Source organism: Siphateles boraxobius, unplaced genomic scaffold (assembly GCF_051911475.1).
Source record: "Siphateles boraxobius isolate OS27281-9 unplaced genomic scaffold, OSU_SipBor_1 19, whole genome shotgun sequence".
NCBI lineage: Eukaryota > Metazoa > Chordata > Actinopteri > Cypriniformes > Leuciscidae > Siphateles > Siphateles boraxobius.
In genome coordinates, this window is record NW_027508799.1 from 16,407,310 (window position 1) to 16,432,406 (window position 25,097).

Below are 25,097 nucleotides of genomic sequence, written 5' to 3' on the forward strand. Positions count from 1 at the left end.
ATGGCTAAGTTGCTAAACGCATATTGTTCACATGAAGGGGCCCTGTTTATGTTGGACAGACATTTTAATTGCATTTTGTGTCTTTTAAGAGGTTCAAAAACGCTCTTTATGTCGATGCCCCCATAACTGCCGTTTTAGCTGAGTGGGAGCTCTGGGCATTCGCGGTCGCAGCTCCGCGTAGCAAGCACCAATCCGGTTCGTTTTTTTTTCTATAGTCAGTACTCACAAAGGTCTAACGATCAAGATTAACTTAAAAATTGCCCGGAGTTCTCCTTTAAAACTACTCCTATGAAATGTAATAAAGTGCGCGCTCTCCCTTTCATTACTGCCGTGACCAGTATCAGTCCGGAGACTGTAAGCTGGATCCCGAACAGTTGGTACAGATCCATCCTTGAGTAACAACGAGAGTAAATGATGACTGCTATGTGCATTCTTACATCTTATAACAAAACACCTCAATCGCTTAGAAGACATTCTTGTCTACAGCTGCTCCGGCGTCGAAACAATGGTGGGTACAGCTGAGAACAGCTCAATCAGGATGGGTCTATGCTAAAACTGCAGTGTCAGTCAACAGTCGTTGGAGGGGCTTGTGCAAAAGTATGTCACATGCCCAGAATCTGAAAACGGCTTGTTCTGAGACACTGCTCATGATTTATGGGGATAAAAAAAAGCACTGGGTGGTTTTTATCATTATAGGGTGGTTGTGTACACACACTGCCAACACACATTTATGTTCAAACCATGTAAAAGTGAATTTTGCATAATAGGTGCCCTTTAAAGTCAAATTGGTGAGGTGTAGGTGCAATTTGCCAGTTGTCCTGCAGATGACCTCATTACCCTGTCTCCTTACAATGCAGTTAGGGATTTACGATTACTTCAGAGCACTCATAGTTATACAAAGATTTTCAACTACTACTTAAATTAAGATGTTTTTTGGGAAATGCCCCGTAAGTCTAAAATTATCCGTGCATGCATTTTACGATCTACTTAGGCTTACGATGCTTTTGGGATCCCAGCCCTGTTTGACACGGTGACATCTTTGACAAAAGACTGTTGATGTTGCACAGTCTGCCCAAATCTCACTGGGGTCATTTTTATATAACCTGACAAACAACAAACATAAATTGTCTTGATGCTCTCAGTGGAGCTTCTTTTTGGACAGGGTATATGAAATCTGTCAACTGCGTCAGGTGTATTTCTGGGAACTATCTTTCTAGAAAGTAGACAAGGTAACTTGAAATCTACTTGAAAAACGCCCACCTATTCTAGTAACCTTACCAACAGTGTACTGTACCTGATTACAATTTGCTTTCCCATATACTCAATAAGTCTAAGGTCTAAGGGTGTGTAATCGAATGAGAGAGAAATTCGTCTATGCAGGCCTTGCAGTCCACTGTCAAAAAGAGTATTCCAAAGTCCAGAAAATGCAAGAAAATGCACATCTACAATCTAAGTATTTTATACAAAAACAAAACACTTACGGAGCAGTTGCAACAGGAAGTCACATTGCTATTAAGGCAAACTTATAACAAAGACTATAGATATACAAAGACGGTACACTCCTACTAATGAATATGAGAAACTGCAAAGCGCAATAGGGTGGAATATGTCCCGCCTTCTAAATAAAAGAGCCAATCTCTGATTGGTAAAGTCATTGCGTCACTTCAGCTGCTGTAGAGGCTCCGGTTCCCATAGAAACCTGAGACTCACGCTTAGAACTGCACACGCAAATTGGCTGGTCTAGCCTAAAAATATGCTTTTTTACCGCTATTTGAGTATAAGAAACAGCATTTATGGGACTGGTCATGTCAGATTTTGTTGCTGATTTGAAATATGTTAAGTTTTTTGAGATTTCAGGATTCCCCCATTCAAATAGATAGGGCTTGGTCTAGGATGCCCAAAATAGCTGCCAGAAAGTGTTGCAAACATGACCGCCAAGTGATCAGACTTTCCTTGAAAGGGACATTGCTTATAATCAATAGAAAATAGTCTCTTTTCCTTCTGTCAATTCCCAATTCTCTCAATTCCCAATGAATTTTTTTATTTCCCCGATTTCCACTATCTAAAAAAAGTGAGAAAAGAAAAGTTTGAAATGAAAATTGAATGCAACTATACCTGATTTACTGTTATTACTATGGTAAGTACATGTAACATATGTAACAAGGACACTGTAAAATAAAGTGTTAACCAGTGCACTCATTGTGTACATCAGGGGTATGAAATGTATATGTGTCATTACTCTTTTAATACATTGAATACATGTTTACATATAATACGAAAAAGTTTATATGATAAGTGTTACTAAAGTAAATCCATGGTAAATGTTGGTGATTTGTGGATTGAAAAGAATTGAATTGTTTTCAATAAAAAAAAGAAATAAAAAAAAGAATTGTTGTCGCACAAAGTTTTGTTTTCCGAGTCAGTGTTGTTGACTATGTCCGTTCTGTTTCATCTGGCTTTAAAAAAAAAAAAACTGAGACATCTGTAGTTTCCACCACCTCTGCACCAAACTTGAAAGCTTCTCACTGGATCACACTGCACTGTTAAAATATTATTTAAAATATGTAAATACACTGTAATTACACTGTTGACCATTCCCTCCGATTCTTAATTTACTTACTGTAGTAATAAAGGGAATTTCATGCCTTGCTTTGCATGACCTTGTAAAGGAGCTATAGCATCTACTCTCAATATTGTTTCTCTCCCTCTGGAGAGAAGTTCATGCAAACATGGAGTGTTTGCTCTGTTTTAATGTGGGGATATTGCGAATAATTGCCCTGCCTTTCCAAATAAAGAGTGAGCCACTGAAGAACAAAGCTTGCCTGCTGGAAAACGGTAGGGGTTAAAGGACAGGTCAGTCAGGAGATCCCAAGAATTAATCCAGATTGATGGTTTATTTCATGCTTCTTCGAAAGCATTATGTGTTTTTCTTTCCCTTTTGTACGTGTTCTAAAGCAATTTCAATAGCAATGGCATTTGTTTTAATATGCAACGGCAGTATGTCTACACCGCAAACAAACAGCACGACAGCTTCTATGCAGAACCCTCAATACACTTGCACTGGACTGAGGCTAGTATTACTTAGTAACACAGCAGAACTTCGATTTTAGGCTTTATTAACTCCAGAAAAATCTTTGTTGTGCATGAAAGTTATAATTAGCCTGCACTTTTGTCAAATTTTGCCTATTGCAGCCTACCGAAGGTGATAAATGCATTTATCTAATATATATATATATATATATATATATAAAAAAAAAATTGTTTGTTTGTTTTTTTTGTTGATAAAACAAAGAGAAGACTGCTAGGGAATTAGGGAGATTTGCCCCAGACCCAAAGGAGTTTGCAAAAAAAAAAAAACACATAAGGAAAGCAGCCTGAAACTGCTGCCACACCAAAAACATGAATTGAAGAAATATATAACGGCGATTAGATAAGGAGCAAAAACTTAAGGTGAAACGCTAGTGTACACGATGTAATTTAAAATAAGTGCTCACTTGGATCTGGCTTTTTCTCTGCTGTTTTCTAATACCAATGTATTTTTTTAAACACCCTGTTTAACTTTGTACATGTCCCAGGTTACTTATGTGTAAATGGGTATTGAGATGAAATGCATTACAGATAAATCCTGTATGTTTGTAGTTGAAGACTATGCACTATTCAGCTATGAAACCAATGAGGTATACAAAATGCATGTGATGTGTGCTAATATATATATATATATATATATATATATATATATATATATATATATATGTATATATATATATATATATATATATATATATATATATATATATATATATAGTATAATGATGTAAAATATTTGGATCAAATATTTTTTTTCTGATCATCACTGCACAAATATATATGATGATCAGATATAAAATATTAGGATCAATTTTTTTTTCTGATCATCACTGCACAAATTCTTTTTAAAAAAACGATTTTCTTCTACTGACATTTTAATACTAAGCCTACACCTTGACCTTTGCAAAAAAATTCAAGCTTTCGTGGAGATGTTGGTAAGGAAAAAAATGATAAGAACCAGGGATTGATGGATTACCAGAGCATTGCAAAGCTTTCTGGGGAGTATTTGAAAAAGACCTTTTCAGGGTTCTACAGGAAAATAATAAAGCTCCCAAATGCACCAAAAATCTATCAAGGTGAAGTTATTTCTTTACTTCCGAAGATGGAAGATCGTTGCATGGTAACATTCTTCTTGACTTCCTGAATTAAATAAAATATTATAATCTAGTATTTAACATTACAAGTATTTTAATATTCAGTGATAAAGTATTATTTATATATTATAGTATTTATAAATATTTTGGGGCAGATTTACTAAACAGGGCAAACTACTGTAGTGTGAGAGTGCAATTCCAAAACAGAGCAAATGGGAGTGGCTACTGAAGACGCGCAAATTAAGAGGCAGACGCAGCTGGAACATTTCCATAATGACCAATGCAATCTATAAGTTAGCGTCTGGTTTAAGGTGTGCTTTTTTGGGGCGGTAAATAATGGTGCAAACACCAGTACATTGACGAGCGAAAAACCTTAGTAAATCACCTTGCGTGATTCATTTAAATACTCTCCTCCCATACATTTTGCATCTGAAAGAGAAACTCCTACAAATGCATATGCAATAAGGTCAGGCGCAAAAATAACCATGTTCACGCCTTTTAGTGCTAAGACTGCGTGTCTTTAGTAAATCCTGACAGTAGTTTTTTTAACGCCAAAAGAGGGTTTGTGCTGGGGCAAGCTGTAAGTAAATCTGGCCCTTTAAATTATCTTTTATGTATGCATTTTCAGTCTTCATTTTAATTTTATCTTAAGTTTCATTAATTTTATGTGCCTTTTTTATTATTATTTTTTCTATAATATTTCTATTGAGCTTTACATTATTTCAGTTTTAGTTTTTGTCATTTTAGTAGTTCAACTACATTTCTTTTTTGTGATCAACTTTTTATTGTTTTATAGAATCTTAACATACAAAAATACAGATAAACATAAACATCACTCTAACACTGTCTCCAAAATTTGTGAATATATGTACCTGTCAGGGTTCTGTTACTTCTGTCTAGTTCATTTCCTGGTTTTGTGACAGAGCTCTGACACTACTGGTTTTCAGAGGTGGAAAGTAACGAATTACATTTACTCGCGTTACGTAATTGAGTTGTTTTTTTGTGTACTTCTACTTTTTAAAGTAGTTTTTAAAATCTGTACTTTTACTTTTACTTAAGTACGTTTTCTTTGAAGTATTGTACTTCGCTACATTTGAAATCATATCCGTTACTGAGTAAAAAATAATAATACAAGGGGGGTGAAAAAAAATCACACACTCTGGAAACTACTGAATTGATTGAAGGGCGGGAGAACAAACGCGCAAAAAAGGTGACGCCCAGCTGAAGCTGAAAGCTAAGCGCCAAGCGAATTATGGCCAGTATGAAAAGTAGAAAAAAAGCGTGGTTGTCCTCGAGGATAGATATCCAATTTGCAAAAAATTTGGACGCAAAGTGGCAGCAAAAAGAGGATATAGGACACCATCCCTCCTGCAGATAAAGGTATGTCCCGATTTACGTGATGCAAAGGGAATCCCGGAATCCAGTCATGAAAATGGAATTCACTTAATGCAGATGTCACGTAAAACATGCAAAATAATGGATGGATGAATACATGGAAAGTAGAACTGTGCAATAAATCCAATCGCGACATGGTCTGTGAATATTTAAGCTAATCACAAAAATACTGCAAGTAAATATATAACCCTATTGTTCTGCTGAGCTGCATTTGTCTTACATACTCAAGTACTCGTGAAGTTCATGGTGTTTTCAGCGTCTCACAAACAATTTGAGGATATGAATACATAAACATTTCCAGAGCTGCTCTGAGAGAACGCCTAATGAGCATTTTCATAATTTTATTTGAGAAAATCCATTGTCAAATACACTTTTAACAGGTCTTCACAACCCGTCAAAATAAAAGTTCGGTTTTACTAGGAGAAATTATGACAGAAATATATTACTATTGTAGGTATACAGTAGAACGTAGCTTACTTCTCAAAATAATAATAACAACAACAATAATAATACATTTTATTTGAACATTATTTAAAGGAATATTTTTTTTTGTCCATGGTTTAATTTATTAAATCTGTTTTTGCAGCGCTTCCCCAAAAAATAAAAGGACACAAGTTTAAATTTACATTTGATTACCACCGTTTTTGATAATATATTTGGATTAAATCATAAAAAGTAGGGGTGTAACGATACACAAAACTGACGGTTCGGTTTTCCCACGGTTTTGACGGTTCGGTTCGGTTTAGAAAGCTAAAAAAAAAATTAAACAGTGGTTTAATTAAAAAAATGGTGTCTTTGTCTTTAAATTAATTCAATTACAATTAAACGTTTTGCAAGGATTAAAAATCTGCTAATGCTGTATAGGGAGCCGCACATTACTATAACATTAAAGGTTAACAACAGAGCCTAAATTTAGATGCTATTTATTTTTTAGATATAATAATCAACACCAAACACATTGTATGAAAACATGTAAACTGAACATAAGGCAGTTTTTGCATTAAGTTTACTCTAATTTGCTATTGAAATATAATAATTTACACAGTTGCTGTCATTTTCATTAAAGATATTTTAAACGTACTTTAAATAATCAAGATATAATTAACAGGTTAAGTAAAATATAATATATAGGATAATATTGTGCATTTATTTAGTGCAAGAGTTAATTTCTCTAGGAACCAACAAGTTGTGGACACTGAATCACTAGCCTGCTGAGGTAAATATAATGCTAGTGACAAGCTATGCAGTTTTATTGACGTCTTTGCGCTGATGAAACACTGATTGAGCGATTACACGAGTTATGATGCCTTTCAGTAAGTATACTGTATTTTTCAACATACCTTCAGGTGTCCATTCATGTTTATTCTGTAACTGAGGAAGAGATGATCGCGTTTACTCCGCGCTGCTGCTACTGTTACAATCCGTGGTGACAGATAGTTTTAAACTGTGGGTACAGATTGTCAATTTACATCCAAGTGCACAGATTGGTAAACTGTGCCTAGTTTTGTAAAACTGTGCACACGGTAGTTTATTTTTCTTCTGTAATGAAGCTTGGCTGTCCATCTAGTGAAAAATGTTGGTACTGCGGCCAAATAAAATCTTACTGAAAGCTCATTTTTTGAGATATCAACCTAAAATTTGGAACACAACTTCTTCAGATTTTTGGCTTACATTTTCTGGCAGTTTTACAGTAAAATATATTTTGTAATATATATTTTTTATATAAAATATAAATTATTATGTTTTTACATTGTTCATTTTCATAAACTCAAACTTGTATAACTTTTTTTCTGTTTCACTTTCATAACTTCATAATACTTCACTTCAACATTAATCATGCAAATGTCTTCTTTAAAACAAGACCAACCATAGGTCTATATTCCAAAGCATTCTTGAATTACAACCATTTAAGTTTGAATAGTGATTTTCATTTCTATGCGAAAAAAGGGGGAGTGACAGTTAAAGGGTTAAACGATATTAAACTATTATATCTATATCTATAATATCTAAAATATAATTTATATATAAAAACTCTCCTACAGTCCAGTCACCATCGGTCGCGACTCGCACGTATTTTCATTTAAACGTCACTCACTGACGTTTTCCTAACCAGAAAAAAAAAACGATTGCCCTGCTCTGCCTCTGATTGGCTAGTACTCATTGCCATCTGGGTCAGAGCCAATTAGAAGCAGGATGAGGGTGGGAAAAAACTCTGTATAGGGAAAGGGGAGAGACAGAGGGAACAGGCAAGACAAACTCCTACGTTTAAATAACATATAGAAAATATCTGCTTGACAACGAGCTGAGAACAAGCCCAAATAAGCAACTACACTTTAGAAACAAGCCCAAAAAAACCCGCGACCCGCGACTACCAATATTTGTAAACGACTTTACAGAAAAACAAGCCCAAAGTCCCTTATAATAAGCGGACTTGGCAACACTGATTCCAGGTCCAATCAATGAGCCGGGCTGGGCGGGGCCGGGGTAGCTTGCAGGGCGGGGCGTGTTCGGTACGCCATGAGAGTATCGCTATTCGAATCGTGGGTTCTGTATCGCGGTTCTTCGGTTTGGTTCTAATATCGTTACACCCCTAATAAAAAGAAACGTTAATTTTATGAATAAAATACATTTCATAGGACAATATTATTCTTAAACATTTTAATAAATTATTAATGTTAAAAATAAGTTGTTAATCTAAGTCATTATTAATTATCGAATTTAATTGATTAGACATGTTTTATTGAAATTTTAATAAACAAACAAATGATTTCAAGTTTGTTATAATAAAATCATTTGTTCAACCAAAAAAAATCCTGTTTTCATTAATTTAACTGTCATTTTAACTGATGATAATAATAATAATACCCATAATTTAATAATACAGTTTATTTATTTGATTAATACTGTAAACCGTGATATTTTCTGAGACGTTACCATACTGTGAAAATCTTATACCATTACAACCCTACACGGGAGAGTGCCCCCACCCCACCCCACCCCACCCCACACACTGTTCACCCACCCCCCACTGTTAAAAAAGTAACTCAGTAACTTTTACTCTGAGTCAATTTTAAATGAGCTACTTTTTACTTTTACTTGAGTAGATTTTTAGACCGGTACTTTTACTTGTACTTAAGTAAAATTTCATTGAAGTAGTAGTACTTTTACTTGAGTAGAATATTTTATTACTCTTTCCACCTCTGCTGGTTTTGTCTCGTCTTTGTCTGAGTGTGCGGTTTCGAGCTTGCTCGAGCCGTGCACTCACTTGTCTACGTGCCTTGTTACATGTGTGGGGCATGGTGTTCTGTGTCGGGATTCAGACATCCATGCTCCACGTGTTTGATTTCTGTTGTGAGCACACATGATGAGCTTACGCTCGTTCTTGTGCGCACTGTCTTGTCGTGTGAGCATGCCGTTTCAAGTTCGCTCGGGCAGTACGCTCTTCAGTCCACTTGTGTTGTGTTTTGTGTAGGCCACATGCTTTCATGTCATGTTTTGTCTTGTACTGTGTAGCACGCAGCTTGTGTTTTTCACTAGCTGTGTGCTTTCATGTTGTCATGTCAAGTGTGAACACTTGCCTTATGAGTGTTCTCATTAGCTGCATCTTCATGTTTCATTTTGTGGAAGGACATGGCCAGTAAAACAAATAACAAGCCATTCTTGTTTTAGTCATGTTGGGTGTGAGCACATAGCTTGTCATGTATGTTACCTTGTGCCATGTGCTCTCCTGTCGATTGTCCAGCCCCTCCCATCGTTACCTGATTATTGATTAATTTGCCCCACCTGTCCTCCCTCGTTACCTCCTTTGTTTGCTCTCCCTACTTATTCTCCTTGTTTTTTCAGTCCTGTGCTGGTTCGTCGTTTAAGGTACCCTCATGTTTTTGTTTCCTGCCAAGTCCAGTCTGTAAAGTCTTGCTACCTGTCTTGTTTTTCCCCCTCGGGGTATTTTTTTTTTTTAATTTTATACTTAATAAAAAACACATTGTCCTGCACTTGAGTCCTCGCTACTTCCACCTACCCAAACCCTGACAGTACATATGCACCTGTTCAAACTAAAGTTACCTGTAGGGGAGGTGAAAATCTGAGTGAGTGAGATATCTATGATATCTATGAATCATCTTGAAATGAATCAAGAGGTGGTTAGGATTTTTAGAGACATGTTTGAGGTTTGCCCATATTGAATCCCAACATATGTTATTACTGTCCTCTGAGCCAGCCCCATTAATATCCTTGTACCAAATGTCCTCAATTGGGAGCTTTTTATAAGAAGCCTCATAAAACGACATATACAACAACTGAACCATACCCCTTGTACCCTCATATGAAGTAAGCAATTTATGCAAGGTGAGACAGGGAATACTAGAGCTCCAAGGAAACCCATATACGAGCATGGCAGATCTTAAGCGCAGAAAAAGATAAAAAGAGGTGCCCGGTACATTATATTTTGAACACAAATCATTGAAGGACTGTAAACCATTGCCCCCCCCCCCCCCCCAAACATCGGCCAAAACACTGTTTACTATCGCTCCAGTCAGAGAAAACAAAAGGTTTATTAACTGAAAGAAGTTTATGATAACGGAATAATGGGGAATAGGCATGGCAATTATAATCATTATGGGAAAACTTTGAGGCAGCCTGCCAAGTAGAAAGGAGATATGTTATTATGGGATTTCACGTTCTTTAACGGAATGTTGCAATAAGATCAAATCCTGTAATCTATATGGTAAAGCCACATTAGATTTAATCAGGAGTGGTGAGAGGGCATCTGGGCACCCACATAATATAGAAAACTTTGGAGAGGTGATGCCACCTGTCATGACCACCGCAGATGGATTGGGATATAGTACTTTAACCATACTGATTTAGTCTCTGCCTAAACCAAATTATTCCAATGCTGACCAAAGGTAATGCCATTCGAGCCTATCAAAAGCTTTCTCAGCATCCAGGGACATAGTTGCGCACGTTATGTCCATTCCACTAGCCGTGTGTATAATATGCAATAACCGGCGTACATTATCAGCTGCAAGGCGAGATTTAATAAAACCAGTCTGATCGTTATGTACCAATTTGCATCTAAACGTGAGGCCAAAACTTTAGCAAACAATTTCACGTCACTATTTAAAAGAGACAACGGTCTATAATTACCACACTGAGTCACATCTTTATTGTAATGATAGCCATATTAGCACTGTTGTTAAAAGAACCCACTCGAATGGAATGATGAATCATATTTAACAAAGGCTGTCCCAGCTGATCCCAGAAAGAAAGATATAATTAAGGAGGGATTCCATCCCATCTAGGAGACTTACCCATTTTCGTAAGTGAAAGAGCATCCTTTAACTTATCCAAGGCACCCGTTCAAGGATGCCGCCTCTGCTTCTGAGAGACATGTCAGGGTCAAATCCTGAAGACAGTTATCGCTCAGAGTCTTACAGCAGATCAAATCTGAGTCCGACTTACCTGTATATAAATTCTGATAAAAAATCTTTAAATTCTTTATTTATGCCTTTAGGTTCGCTTAACAAACCATTAGAAGATTGAATTGCCATAATATTTGAATATTTTTCAGCAATCCTTAGTCTAAAAGATGACTTGGCTAAGCACCATTAAAATAATAGGTTCTTCGAACCCATTTGCATTAAAAACTCAGTAGTGGTCGACCGATATATCGCCACGGCCGATATATCGGCCGATATTTGGCTTTTTTAAAATATCGGCATCGGCCGACAAGTTTTTCTGATTGGCCGATGTGTTGGAAGCGGGACTTTTATTTTGACGGCGTTGCAGACTTTTATTTTGACGGGCAGCGCTGAGAACACCACACCTGAGAAGAGAAAGGCAGTGCCTGAATCTGATCACACAGCGCTCACTCACATTCTCTGTCTCTGTCAGTCATATCTAATACTTTGTTAGACAGAACCGGTGGCTACAGAACTGCTAATCAAAGAAAGTAAATGGTATGTGAAAAAGTAATGCGTTTGCTTTTATATTATTTGTAACCGAAAAGCCAAACAATCAGGCTAAAATACTTTCTCATTTACCGTCAATATTCAGCAAATGCGCATTTACATAATTTAAACAAATCTCTGAATATCTAATAAACATTTAATTTCACAAACCTTGCAGATTTAATCGAATCCAGCTGTGATATCTTGTGAAGTGTGCATTTGTAGCCTGCATAAACGTGTTCCTGCGAGTGACGGTCCGTGCGAAGTGAGTGAATGCCAACGGAAGATCAGCTTCACAGGAGATGCGATCGAAAAACTTTAAATCTTTCATTTTAAAATATGCTGTGCTATATCCAGTTGCCCACTGTATCATATTCATGTCGTTTTCACTGTGTGCTGTATGTAAAATTAGAGTTACCTTGTCAAAAGTCAAAGTAAAAAAAATATGTTTATCAGTGCGCTTTACTTCATTTGTAAAAAATACTGTAATAGGATTGCAGATTCAAGAAGTTGCCATCTAAAGTATAGGGCCTAAGCATGTTTATTTTTAAATATTTATTAAATTCATCTAATTTATTAAGTATTGATTTATACAAAGTGTATATATATATATATATATATGTATATATATTATATGTGTGTGTGTGTGTGTGTGTATATATATATATATATATATATGTTTGATATATACATATAAATATCGGCTTTATATCGGCCATCGGCCACCCTGCTCTCTAAGATATCGGCATCGGTATCGGCCATCAAAAAACCCATATCGGTCGACCACTAAAACTCAGCTCTATGCCTTAACAGTGAGTTTAATTCTGTGCGTGTCACATTTATTTCTTGCCGAACATCCTCAGAATTGGAAATTTGTTGACGATTCTCTAGGCTATTTATTTTCGATTCAAGAATACCTATTTCTTTCAATCTAGATTTATTTAAATGGGATGCATAAGAAATAGAGGAAGTCCATATACAACCCTTAATAGTGTCCCAGAGAAATTGGGGATCGCCCACCGATATAAACCAACTCAACTCCTCTTTTAGCATTGCACAGAAATCTTTGTTCTGCAACAGTGTGGTATTAAAATGCCAACGTGATACCCTAGTAGGTGCAGAGATAAGAGAGATTTTAGCTGAAACAACACTATGATCAGATAAAGGGCACGCCTTTATATCAACACTGTATTTTTGAGTATGAAGCATGATATATAATAATATAATCCAGTCTAGAATAACTTTGTCTAGTAGAGTAGAAGGTGAACTGTAGGGATGGGAATTGATAAGAATTTAACGATTCCGATTCCATTATCGATATTGCTTATCGATTCGATTCCTTATCGATTCTCTTATCGATTCTCATTGGGTGAGGGATAAGTACAAGTGTGTTGTTTGTATTAACTCGCTTTAATATCTGATCAGAAGACACAGCACAGAGTATTAGTGGTTTGAACCTACACTGGTCTCATGGTTCGGTTCGATTACGATTATCATGTCATCGATTCAGTTCAATTCGATATCTCGATGCATTACGATGCACTGCATCCAATTTTCAATTTGACTTCAAAAGGGATGTGTGCGTGCGCACGCGTGTGTGTGTGTGTGTTCGCCTGTTCGGGAAGTCGCAGTGACAGAAACAGTGATATTCCACTTAAAGTTTCATGGGACTAAAGTCTGTTTATGCCTTTAAGAAAATGAAATTCTGTCAAATCAATTTTGTTTTAAAGAAATGTTCATTTAAAAGCAGCGCTCATTCATCAGTGTATGTTACCCTGAGACGCTCGCATCCGTCAAGGAGTCCGTTGTTGAAGACGATCATCCATTTATAATCACGCGTAACAACACAGAATACTTGATGATTTGTTTTTGGCTGCGGATCCGGATGATATTGGAGCTCATCCTTACTCTAAAGCAGTCAGACTCTGCAGGCGTTATAACAGCTCGAGTGAACACGGCTAACGTGGTATTTCAAGTTAGTGGCATTACCTCCTGCATATTCTATTTGTGCGTGACATGAGCACACACGCACTGTCTCTTCTCCAGGTCGTGCTTACCAGGTTGTACATAAAAGCCGAAATGTGCCCAGATGTAGGCTTTTAAAGTAGTTGGAGCATTTTTAATTACTCACACTCGCGTCAATTGAAATTCAAGCTTTGTGGCCAAATGTTTCTGCAGTTCCCTTTGATGAAATTGAAATTTTACAAGTGTTGCAAGTGACCGTATTTTCGTCTTTTCGCGTGAAATATAACCAAAACAACGTAGCGCGTGTGTGACGTCATGACACATTTGCAACGAGCGGAACCGATAAGAGGAATCGTTAAGCAAGAATGCTGATGACAAAGATTGCATTGGGTGATTCTGCACAGAAGAACGATCAAGAGAAATATCAACTACTGCGTTCATACAAGCACCAATAATAATAAAAAAAATCTCGACTACGCAGAAATGTTGTAGTACCATATTTTCCGCACTATAAGGCGCACCAGATTATAAAGCGCACCTTCAATGAATGACCTATTTTAGAACATTAACTGTATATAGGTTATAAGGCGCAAAAGATACTGCAGTCAAACGTTTGACTGTGTTTGCGTTATGCATCCACTAGATGTGCTATATAATGTGCTTGTAGTGCTATTAGTAAGTAGTATTAATAAAGATGCGTTTATTAGTAAGCGTGAGCGCGCTGCGGCGGGCACGTAACTTACATTCGCAGCCTGACTCATATGAGTATTCATGTGCGGCGGCTCGCTGACAGCGATGGCACGCTGTTTCAAATATGACGCTCCGGTAACCTTGGCTTGAACGGGGAACATTTTCTGAGAGTTTTGTAGCGAGTGTGCGGCGCCGGAGGCGAGGCGTTTATTAGTAAGCGTGAGCACGTGGGGCGGGCACGTAACTTACATTCGCAGCCTGACTCATATGAGTATTCATGTGCGGCAGCTCGCTGACAGCAACAGCTGGCTGTTTTGAATGAGACGACCCGGTTACTGTGAACGGGGAACGCTTTATGAACATTCTGTGATGCGCGAGCAGCGCCGGGGACAGTGTGTCTGTTCGTATGTCTGTTAGTAAGAGTGAGCGCTCGTGAGCGGGCATAACCTGATTTATACGAGGTTGAACTGGCCGTGTGACAGAGCGGGCATAAGATGGACACGAGCGCGAGTTCGCGGGCGAATTTAATAACGTGGAGTGTTATTAACCAATTGATTCAATTAACCAATTGATCCATATATAAGGCGCTCCGGATTATAAGGCGCACTGTCGTTTTTTTGAGAAAATTAAAGGCTTTTAAGTGCGCCTTATAGTGCGGAAAATACGGTAAGTGTAGGAACAAGGTTTGGATCAAATTAAGAAGGGGCATACATTGAAATAACTGCAAAATGTATACCCGCAATAACGGTTTTTATGTACGATACTCAACCTTCTTCACTGCTATATCTTTCAACAATGTTAAATGGAAGCTTTCGTTTTAACACAACCAGTTTGCCCCTCAATTTACTAGTATCCAATGAAGAAGAAGTGGCTACAAAAAATAACTTGTTACAAAACCTTTGAACATCTGATATCCTCAAACGTGATTCTTGGATAAATGCAAGATCAACCTGGTGTCTCTGCAAGTAATCCAAACAAGCAGTACATGTAATGGGGTTATTCAATCCATTAACATTCCAGGTAACCATGTAAGGTGTTTCTGTACCCATAAAGAGACAAAAAAAAAAAAAAAAAACGCGCTGCATTTGTTTGGCGTCCGATATACCTTGACGAGTAGTCATACTGTCGGTACACAGTGTCACAACGTAAAACAAAATGTCGAGTAATTGGCAAAAAACCCTGAACATATAACGAAAATGAGTAGGGTTAAGCAGAGCTAAAACGCTATGCTGGCATCATGCTCACGGGTCACGTGACACAAGTTTAAATTGTTGATCTAATACTCATGTTTAATTTAATTTTATTTCGAAAAAAAAAAAAACATTATACCAAAAGAAATCATACATTAGTAGTACTCTGTGATGAAGTTTATGTTTCTTTGTTTGTTGTCTTTGTCTACTTTCCGGACTTTAAATGCCAACTTTTTAAAGACTTAACTTTAAAACTTCCTTAAGATTTTATGCTTCAGATACCTTACAGGTGCAGGATGTGAGACTGTCAACTAGTACTGCAGTCAAAATTCAAAATATTGGAGAGAGTTGTTTCCCCCGCACCCTCCATCTCAAACTCACCCGATGCTCACGCGGGTTGTCAGATTGAGGACACGCAACAGGAATGAGCGCAATTGACAATGGAAGGGGAGGAGACTTGATGAGTTGATGAGTTGACACTAAGTTGATGAGTTGATATCACGTTTTAATATGCTCCCTTTCATAGAGATTTTTAGATGGGTGCGGAGGCTTTTTAGGTCGGGTAGAATCTGCAATCTCTGACCCAGTTTGTTCGCTGGCTTTCATGGCTGCAATATGCTGTGTTTTCCGCCAACTGGCATCCCGGGGGTGTCGAATACTATTGTGTGAACTGGCATTGGGCGAGATCACACAGACCAAAACAAAAACAGACATTCCAACACGGAACGCACATTTCAAAGTAAAATAACTTGCTCTATCATTGTTTTTCAGAGAAACAAATGTGTGCACTCAGCATGTTTCCAAAATATCTGCAAACCTATTATGGCATTTTTATGCTTTGCAGTCAAAAACTTACAAACAGCACCTTTAAGTTTACACAGGGCCTAATATAAGAATAGATGTATTTACTCATTTAGGGCTAGCAGATCATCACTTCAGAAACCTCATATATACTGGACTGCACTGCACAGACACGCACGCACGCACGCACATATTCTGCTAAGAGGTCTCAAGAGAGCATAATTTAAGAGACCATAAAGCTCTGTAGTTTGACTGTGGGAGCTCAGCAGCCAAGGGAGATCTCATTAAAAATGCCAGGACACTCCAAAATCCACAGAGAAAAAAAACAATTGCTTCCATTTAAAAGTGTAAATATTCTCCCTTTTACGATATATTTTGCACACAGCTACAGATTCTCATTGATCTTTTTCTTGAGCTATGGATTATAGTAGGATTTTCGTGTACTCACTCTAACACATCTCTGTTAAACGGCTTCTTGCTGTTGCCAAGAAATTCGCCAATCATCTGTCGGCTCAGCCCCTTCCTCTGGAGCAGGAAGTGCGCCACACCTATAGGTGTATCCGGAATGAAACCACGAGAGATGAGAAACTGGAGGCCCTTGTCTGGATTTCTGTTGGATTCACAGAAACAGAGGTAGATAGTGGATGGGAGTAGGGATTTGGGAGAGCGAGAGAGAGAGAGAGAGAGCGAGAGAGAGAGAGAGAGAGAGAGAGAGAGAGAGAGAGAGAGAGAGAGAGAGAGAGAGAGAGAGAGAGAGAGAGAGAGAGAGAGAGAGAGAGAGAGAGAGAGAGAGAGAGAGAGAGAGAGAGAGAGAGAGAGAGAGAGAGAGAGAGAGAGAGAGAGAGAGAGAACCATTAGTACAGACATATTAGTACTGTTATCACATTATTAGTTAACAGAAGATTATTAGTGAACAGCAATTAAAAAATGAGTCTATTCCCCACACACAGCTATTGTGTGACTTTAGAATATATCAACAGTTGTATGGACTAATTTTATGATGTCCTACGGTGCACTTATTCACCTTATTTAGAAACACAGAAGCAACACCGATTCATTAGCCTCTGTAGTTAATAACTGGTAGAATAACAAAGGGTAGTAAATTATCAAATAATTTGCGCTTCAAACCAGTGTTTATGATTATGATAACAAACAACAGTTTGCAATATCAAGCAAAATAATGGACAGTTGCTGTACAGCGGAAATAACTGGAAGTGGATGAAACTGGAAGCCTTTCTCTTAAAAGGAGAGACACCTTCACATTCCTCAGAAGCCAAGTGCGCATTAATAACCTCTATTTTTCCATTCAGTGCCTTATCAATATCCAGAATGTGACCGCTTTCCTGCCTTCAGACAATAAAAGTGACAACGAGGGACAGAAAGAAGCTTCTCGGCTGTACTTTATAGAGTTGCTTTATTCCTTTGGTCAGCATTCTCATTGCTAAGTCTTTGCCCCAGGGGGAAAAAAAAGTACATGGATTTATAGAGGGTCCAATAAACTTTCATTCGTCCACATGCTGAGAAAACCACGTCTGGCTGACTGCATTCTACAATATCCCTATTTCACAGCTTCTTCCCTATTCATTACACTGATTTACTCCTTATAATAAATGTACGACTCTTGCTGACACAGTCTATCTTTACTGAGGGGAACATGATATTATGAACAGCCTATTTGTCAGTTACAATAAAAAGCCTGTCACTATGTTTTACTGTAAGGGCATTGAAATGATATGCAATTGAATGATATTAGATTCTGGAAGGGTTATACTGTTTTTCTTTAGTCTGTTTATTGTGATGGAGAAAGCTTGGTTAACTGTATGTTAAAAATATATTACATTAGATGCATGAATTTAATTTAGAAAGTTTAGCTCTTTCCATTGAGAGAAAGTGTCCTGTGTTTAAAATACAGATGAATTGATGTATTTATTTATTAAATAATAACGTGTACGTGTAAAATAAAAGAGTTGGATATAATTGCACGCAGTTCTTTTTAATTAAATCAAACTCAAAATAACACTTCTCAGGGTAACAAAGTGGAGATACACAGACCAACCACTGTTACATAGACAAGATCAGACAAAAGCCCTATTCGGACGGGACTAGTTTTTTAAATGAATTACTTATTGATATAACTTTTTTTGTTATTAAAACCATATTTAAATAAACTTCAAATAGCATAATTTGAAGTGAGCAGAGTATCTTACTGATATTAAAATGGGCAGTCTTTACATTTTCCACGATTTGGATTTATTTATTAATTTTGTCATTTTATTTCTTCGTGTGTGTGTGTGTGTGTGTGTGTGTGTGTGTGTGTGTGTGTGTGTGTGTGTGTGTGTGTGTGTGTGTGTGTGTGTGTGTGTGTGTGTGTGTGTGTGTGTGTGTGTGTGTGTGTGTGTGTGTGTGTGTGTCTGTGTAATTATAAATATCATAAAAGTGAAAGAAATAATATGATGGCTAATATGATATTTGTATTAAAGGGATATTTCACCCAAAAATGAAAATTAGCCCATGATTTACTCAAGCCATCCTAGGTGTATATGACATTTTTCTTTCAGACAAATACAATCGGAGTTATATTAAAAAATGTCCTGGCTAATCCAAGCTTTATAATTGGAGTGAATGGCTGAAAATTGCCCAAAAACGTGCATCCATCCATGATAAAAAATACTCCACACGGCTCCGGGGGTGAATAAAGGCCTTCTTAACCCTCGCCGGCGAAACCAGCTCACTTTTTTCCTTATCAGTGCAAAAGAGACTCAAATTACTCTGTTGATGTTGATTTTGATCTTACATATAAGTGCTGTACATCATTACATCCTGTTAAGTGTTTCTATTTTTTTGTGGGTACTCACAATAAAAAAAAAGTGTTGTGCTTTGTCAAATAAAGAAAAATAAACATGATGCACGTTTTACCTTCTCTTGTCAGTGAGGTCCATTCTGAAACGCGCCCGAAAAATGAACTGTAACTCTGTCAATACTTGTCACAGAGATAGGAGAGATTTCTCTTTATGAAGCTGAAATTCTCTTCTGTTAAATTAAGTAATTTATATAAAAAAAACAAATATTCTCAGTTTATGTAATCTGTATGAAAAGAGAGAGATGTCAGTATTTTTCTTTCCAGCTCATTATACCTCATTACGCGTTAATGTGCCACGCCCACGGAGAGCGCGCGGTATTCAAACGCAAATGATCTAAGGCAAGCCATGCAAACATGCCAACGCCCACCAGCTGGATTATAAAATCATGTTTGGTAAGTTTCTTACTACCGCTGTGTACACAGCGTATCCCTACCTTGTGAGGAATAATACTATCTAATAACCCTGGAAAATGTACCAGAAGTGCTGGTAGTTTCATTTCGAGGAGCAACGGATCCAGCTGATGTAGTAAGTCATTTATTCTAAGTTGTTGTAATCACGATATTGAATAGTGTCTATAAACCGCAAAAAGACTGTTTAAATATGAATTGCGTGTCTGTGTGTAGGCTAAATGATGAATGAACGGCACAGGACCGCGCGCTTTGTTTACTACAGTTATACAGCGCGTGTCTGTGCCGTTCATTCACTCTCGCATCTACATTAGTAAACATGTTATTAAATTTACATGAACACATCCAAACTATATTGCTATAATAATAATAATTAATTTGCAGCTCATTATGTGTGTGGCACATTATCCGGCCTTTGTCTTCTCATGTGTGAACACACCTCCACGCATATTGCATTTCCAAACAAAAGGTGTCTTATAAAATTTAAATCAATGTATTGTTTTGTGTAAATGATTAGGCTGGATGATTTTCAGATCATTTTGAAGCAAAAACTCTAGGCAACAATGGCCATTAGTCAAAAGTCTTGTAGACACATATTTAGTATGTGTTTTGTGGCCTTATTTCAGACACTTTAAGTTTTAGTTTTTTTCAATAACCATGCATAAACAATATTCTCTCAAAAATACAAACATGTACATACATGTTGCTCACATATTACGGTAGCCCCGTTTGTGCTATATAGAGTGAATTTACACCTTTGCCATTAACATGTTTGTAAATAACTGAAAAAAGCACAAATGTCAGAGCATGTGAGAACACCTCCAGGACCCAGAAAACCTCAAACCCCTGAGGGTTAAGAGAAGCCATGGGTTTTTGTGAGAAAAATACCCATATTTATAACTTTGTAATCTAAAATAACTAGCTTCCGCCAGACAACCGTATGCATACTACGCATACATAGATGATTAATCGAAAAATATTCGAAACCGAAATTCAGAGCCTATAACCGACGTAATTTTACCATGTCGGTTATTTTGGTTTTTTAATCCTATTAATTTTTCAGTCCACTGTGTGTTAATGTACTTCACCCCTTAAAACATATTACCACGTGTGTAGTCACGTAACTACGCCCCGTCCAGTCTGCGACATTGAAGCAACATGAGCCCCTTACACACAGTGCGTTGATCCCCGGAAATTGCCAGAACAAACACCTTCTGTGTGAACGCAAACACGACCCGGGATTGATGCCAGGTTGGGGACATAGTATCATTGCCGTGTTCAGTCCCGGAACGCGCGCTGTGTGAACAAAAGCCGTAGTGAGTGCCGTGTCGTAATGATGGCGCTAGGCCGGGATCGTTCGCCAGCGTGAAACGGTTGGTAATGCGCTAGTTTATGATCGAATCAGAGAAAAAAATGCACAAGCGTAGTTTTTCGAGAGAAATCGCAGCTCTAAGCAAACTATAGACGCCGCTGGGACATGTCACGTGTCTTTGCGGGTTTTGCGTGTCTGTTTGAACGCACTCTCTTGATTCCGGAAAATCACTGGCAGTGTGAATGAACCAACGAACTCGGGTCAAATCCCGGGCCACTTTATCCGTGTATTTTCCCAAATCTCTGTGTGAAAGGAAACTCAAAAACTGAGTCAACTCAGCATTAGGAGCCGCTTGTACCAAAGAAACACGCGAAAAAAGAGAGAGACTGACAAACACCCAGCAACAAGTGCCTCCACTCCACAAAGCAGGTTTCGATAACACAAGCATTTACAAATGCTACACAATATGAAAAGGATTAGTTTTTTTAGTTTTATACAAGTTATGTTTTACTTTTAAGATGGCAATATTTACAATAATTTATTTTGTTTGCAAAAAGAACTATTTTCTACATTTTGAGGAAACTTTCTTTTTACATTTAAACTTAATTACTTTTTTATTAGACGTTTTTATTTCAAGCATTGTATGCTTTGTTTGATTCAATTGTTTGAAATATTTAATAAGTAAGCATTAAAAGCTATCTGTGTGTTTCCTTATTTTAGAATCACAAAGATACGATTATGCATTCTTTCATTCAAAAAAATAACCGTGAACATAATTACAGTATAAGCCTTGCCATTGACACATGAGAAAGATTTTTTTTTAAATAATCGTTAAATAATCGTAATCGCGATTATGATTTTAGCCAAAATCGTCCAGCCCTACGCATACATACGTGACTTGCGCCACAAGAGTAACCCGTGGCTCATGTATGATATGTAGGAGTATCGAAAGCTTAGACACCTCACGCGGTTTAAACAAGTAGGGCTGTGCAACAAACTGAAGCTCCTCTTCTATTATATAGAAATCCTCCGACATTTCTCTTAAGAATGTCTAATTTGTGACCGGTGTTTTGTTTTGCTCTTTCCTCTGAGCTTCCGTGTTTGTCATTACAGTGTGCATAGGGGTCAGGGGTTAGTCTTCCACCGTAAAATCAATGTGCATGGCCGTCTGTCGGAAGCCAGTGATTATAGTTTATAAAGTTTAAAATATGGGTATATTCCTTACACAAACGCATGGCTTCACTTCAGAAGGCCTATATTGGAGCAATATGGATACTTTTATAATTGATGGATGCACTTTTTTGGGCTTCAAATTTTCACCAGCCTTTCACTCCCATTGTAAAGCTAGGAGGAGACAGGACATTTTTTAATATAACTCCGATTGATTCAGTCTGAGATAAGAATATACATATACATCTAGGATGGCTTTCAAATCATGTAAATCATGGGCTAATTTTCATTTTTCGGTGAACTATCCCTTAAGGGTGACCAGTCTGAGCAAAGACGGTGTGAATAGAAAACTGCCTTTGCCGCAAGTTTGGCTATTTGCACTAAGTGTCAATTAAATAAACTAGTGAGAGTGTAAAAGGTGTGCTTTGGGGGTGTATTATCTAAAAGTACACAGGGCCAAAAGTACTTCAATTTGAAGAAATGTCTACATATCTTCACATCCAGAGAGACAGAAAGAGCTTTAGCTACATGTAGCTACATAAGCTACATTCACCTAATACTCAACTAACATCTCTGCTCTGATTCTATTCAGGCATTTTAAGAAAAAAGGGGCAGGTGAACTGCTGGCACAAGCCCTGCACAAAACATGACACTTACAAGACAGGAAGAGTGCAGCTTTTTGAGGTGATCATGGCCAGTCTCCTTTCTTTAGACACAAACATAAACACACACAGACAGAATCAAATATCTATGTTCAAACCCACACATTCCATGTTTTCCATTCTCCGCTCTCCTGCTGTTTTCCTCTCTTTTGAGAAAAAGAAACTCTCCCATTCCGTTCACGAGGCAGGTGAAAACCCAATTTAGAGTGGTATACTCCACTTACGAACGTCCCCTGTTCACACATCAACATCCTCTATATGTCCTTTACATGCTCTTTCCAACATATACACACTCACTGCACTTAGCCCCCCTAATCCTTCTCCTAATTATCTGTTTAGGGAAAGCACTTTCCAGTCCCCAAATCTCTCTGTTAATCCAAACTCAGATTTCAGTGTCTCGTCCCAGAGCACACACACACACACACACCTACCTGCTTTATATTCAGTCTGAGCTGTCACAGGTATTAGGCTACCCTGCAGAAAATGAACTGCTGGAACTAATGACAACCCCTCTCTCTTTTCACTCACTCTCTTGAAGCAAAACCTCCATTTGATTAAAAATTGGCTTATCTTTATCTGTCGGGTTGTTTGAGCTGATGACATGCGAGTAAGGGAGAGACTTGTTAATTTTATTTTTTATTTATCTCCATTTTTATTTATTTATTTGTTTTGGTGGCCTGAAAACACAGACTTTGAAAACAGGTCTGAAAGTGCATGCTTTTGAAAATGATAGCATTATCGTCTCTGTGTAAGCTACAAAAAAGTGAATTTGTGAAATTCTTTACAAAGTGACATCGCCAACTACTGGCCTGGCATAAAAAATACAGCGTTTTATTAGTCGTTTTGGCAGATCCGTGTGAATGGGGATCATTTTGACAATGTTTTCATCTGTAGGTGAAACTTTTAAATAATGCAAAGGAAAACTTTTTTGTATTTAGTATATCGTTGCTGTGTAAACGTACCCTCGAATGAACACTTTTTTCCACAAAATGTAAAAAAAAATGACCTTTTTTTTTGAAAACGCAAAACATTTATTATTCATTGACAAAACTGTTCCAAAGAAGAAAGCAATTATATGGGTTTTGAACAACAAGAGGGTAGATGAGAGCAAAATGACTACATGAGAAAAATGACCACAAATTTTTCATTTTTGGGCAAACTATTTCTTGAATGACAGTTGAAGCTGAGTTATTTATGGGATTTAGCCATATGTTCAAAATTATCAGTAATTTTCTTTATATAAAAGAAATCTGATGAGCAGGTGGAAAATAAACAGCCTCCCACTCAACTTGGCAGCCATAGCCCTCCTAGCTGATTCATAATCAAGCACACACATACATTCACTCACCCAAAAAGCAGATGTATCCCTTCTGTTACTTTCTACCGTGAATATTGCCACCATCAATGCAGGGCAAACAAGGTTTAATATGGAGAAGATGGAAAATAAATCTGTAGATTATGCACCTTTCCTTTTGCTAGATGGACAAAGAGCCGCTGTGCGTAGCTCCAAGCCTATTTGTAAGTTATATAAGCTACCACGCCAGAAACACATTGTTAGATGCTGTCAGGAAATGGGATTTTAAAGTTGCTGTTTTTTCACTCATGACTCAGATCTACTCCTTTGTTTGCCTGTGCTATTACATGCACACAATTACTTTCAGTACAAAATTCATTCATAAAAGGTAAGAACAATGCGTTTCACCTTAGACGGTGATACAACAATGAAAGGGAAATCATGGAGATCTTTTATGGTTTACTACAGAAAAGCAGTACTTTATCTGAATAAGCTATTAACTTTGTAAAGCCATATTCCCCCAGTGAATTTTTATAGCCGATGAAGAACTTTTAATTAGGCTCTCTATCTTCAGATTATGCCAATGCTTTAAAGGAACTACAAATAACCCTGAAGTGCCACTGCAAGGTCATGGGGAAATAAATGCAGAAGTTAGGGTAAAAGTCATCTATTTCTTCAAATATTGGGGTGGGATCTTCAATTTTCTTTTAAAAAAGATGGTGCACAGAAAAGAGGACACATAACAGCGAACTAACTTTATTTTAAGTCCTTTAATTACATTTAAGGTGAGACACTACGGGTGAATAGGGTATTTTTTTTAACTAGCAGATATCACCATGGAACTTTGCCAGTTGATTACCTACATTAAGATGAGAAAAAAATGTATTACAAGTTTTCTGTAATTCAATGTTTAAATATGCAAATGAGGCATTGTCTAATTAAATATGCGCTATTTTGCATATATTTTAACAAACGAAATCTGAGTATTGGACAAAGCCAGGTTCAAAATTATTTTTTCATTGTGTTCACATATTAGATGGGGAAAAAATTACAGAGGGATTTATGGATATCTACTTTCGTTATCCTGTAAATCAGAATATACTGTCAATAGCCTTAAAAAAATGATTTTCGCCATGTTTTTTGGAATAAAATGTTATATAAATCAGGCTAGGAATAATATATTTACAAATCCCTCTGTATATGTCTTCATAATATAACTAG

At 37.2% G+C, this 25,097-nt stretch overlaps 1 protein-coding gene across 3 annotated transcripts in view; it reads right to left on the reverse strand.

The window, feature by feature from the left end:
- iqsec3a (IQ motif and Sec7 domain ArfGEF 3a) overlaps positions 1–25,097 on the reverse strand; it is a 184,502-nt gene that overhangs the window by 56,681 nt on the left and 102,724 nt on the right. For all 3 annotated transcript variants that reach the window (XM_077233998.1, XM_077233997.1, XM_077233999.1), the window contains one exon: positions 16,619–16,780. In XM_077233998.1, the coding sequence (XP_077090113.1) occupies positions 16,619–16,780 (162 nt within the window). The remainder of the gene's footprint in view (positions 1–16,618; positions 16,781–25,097) is intronic.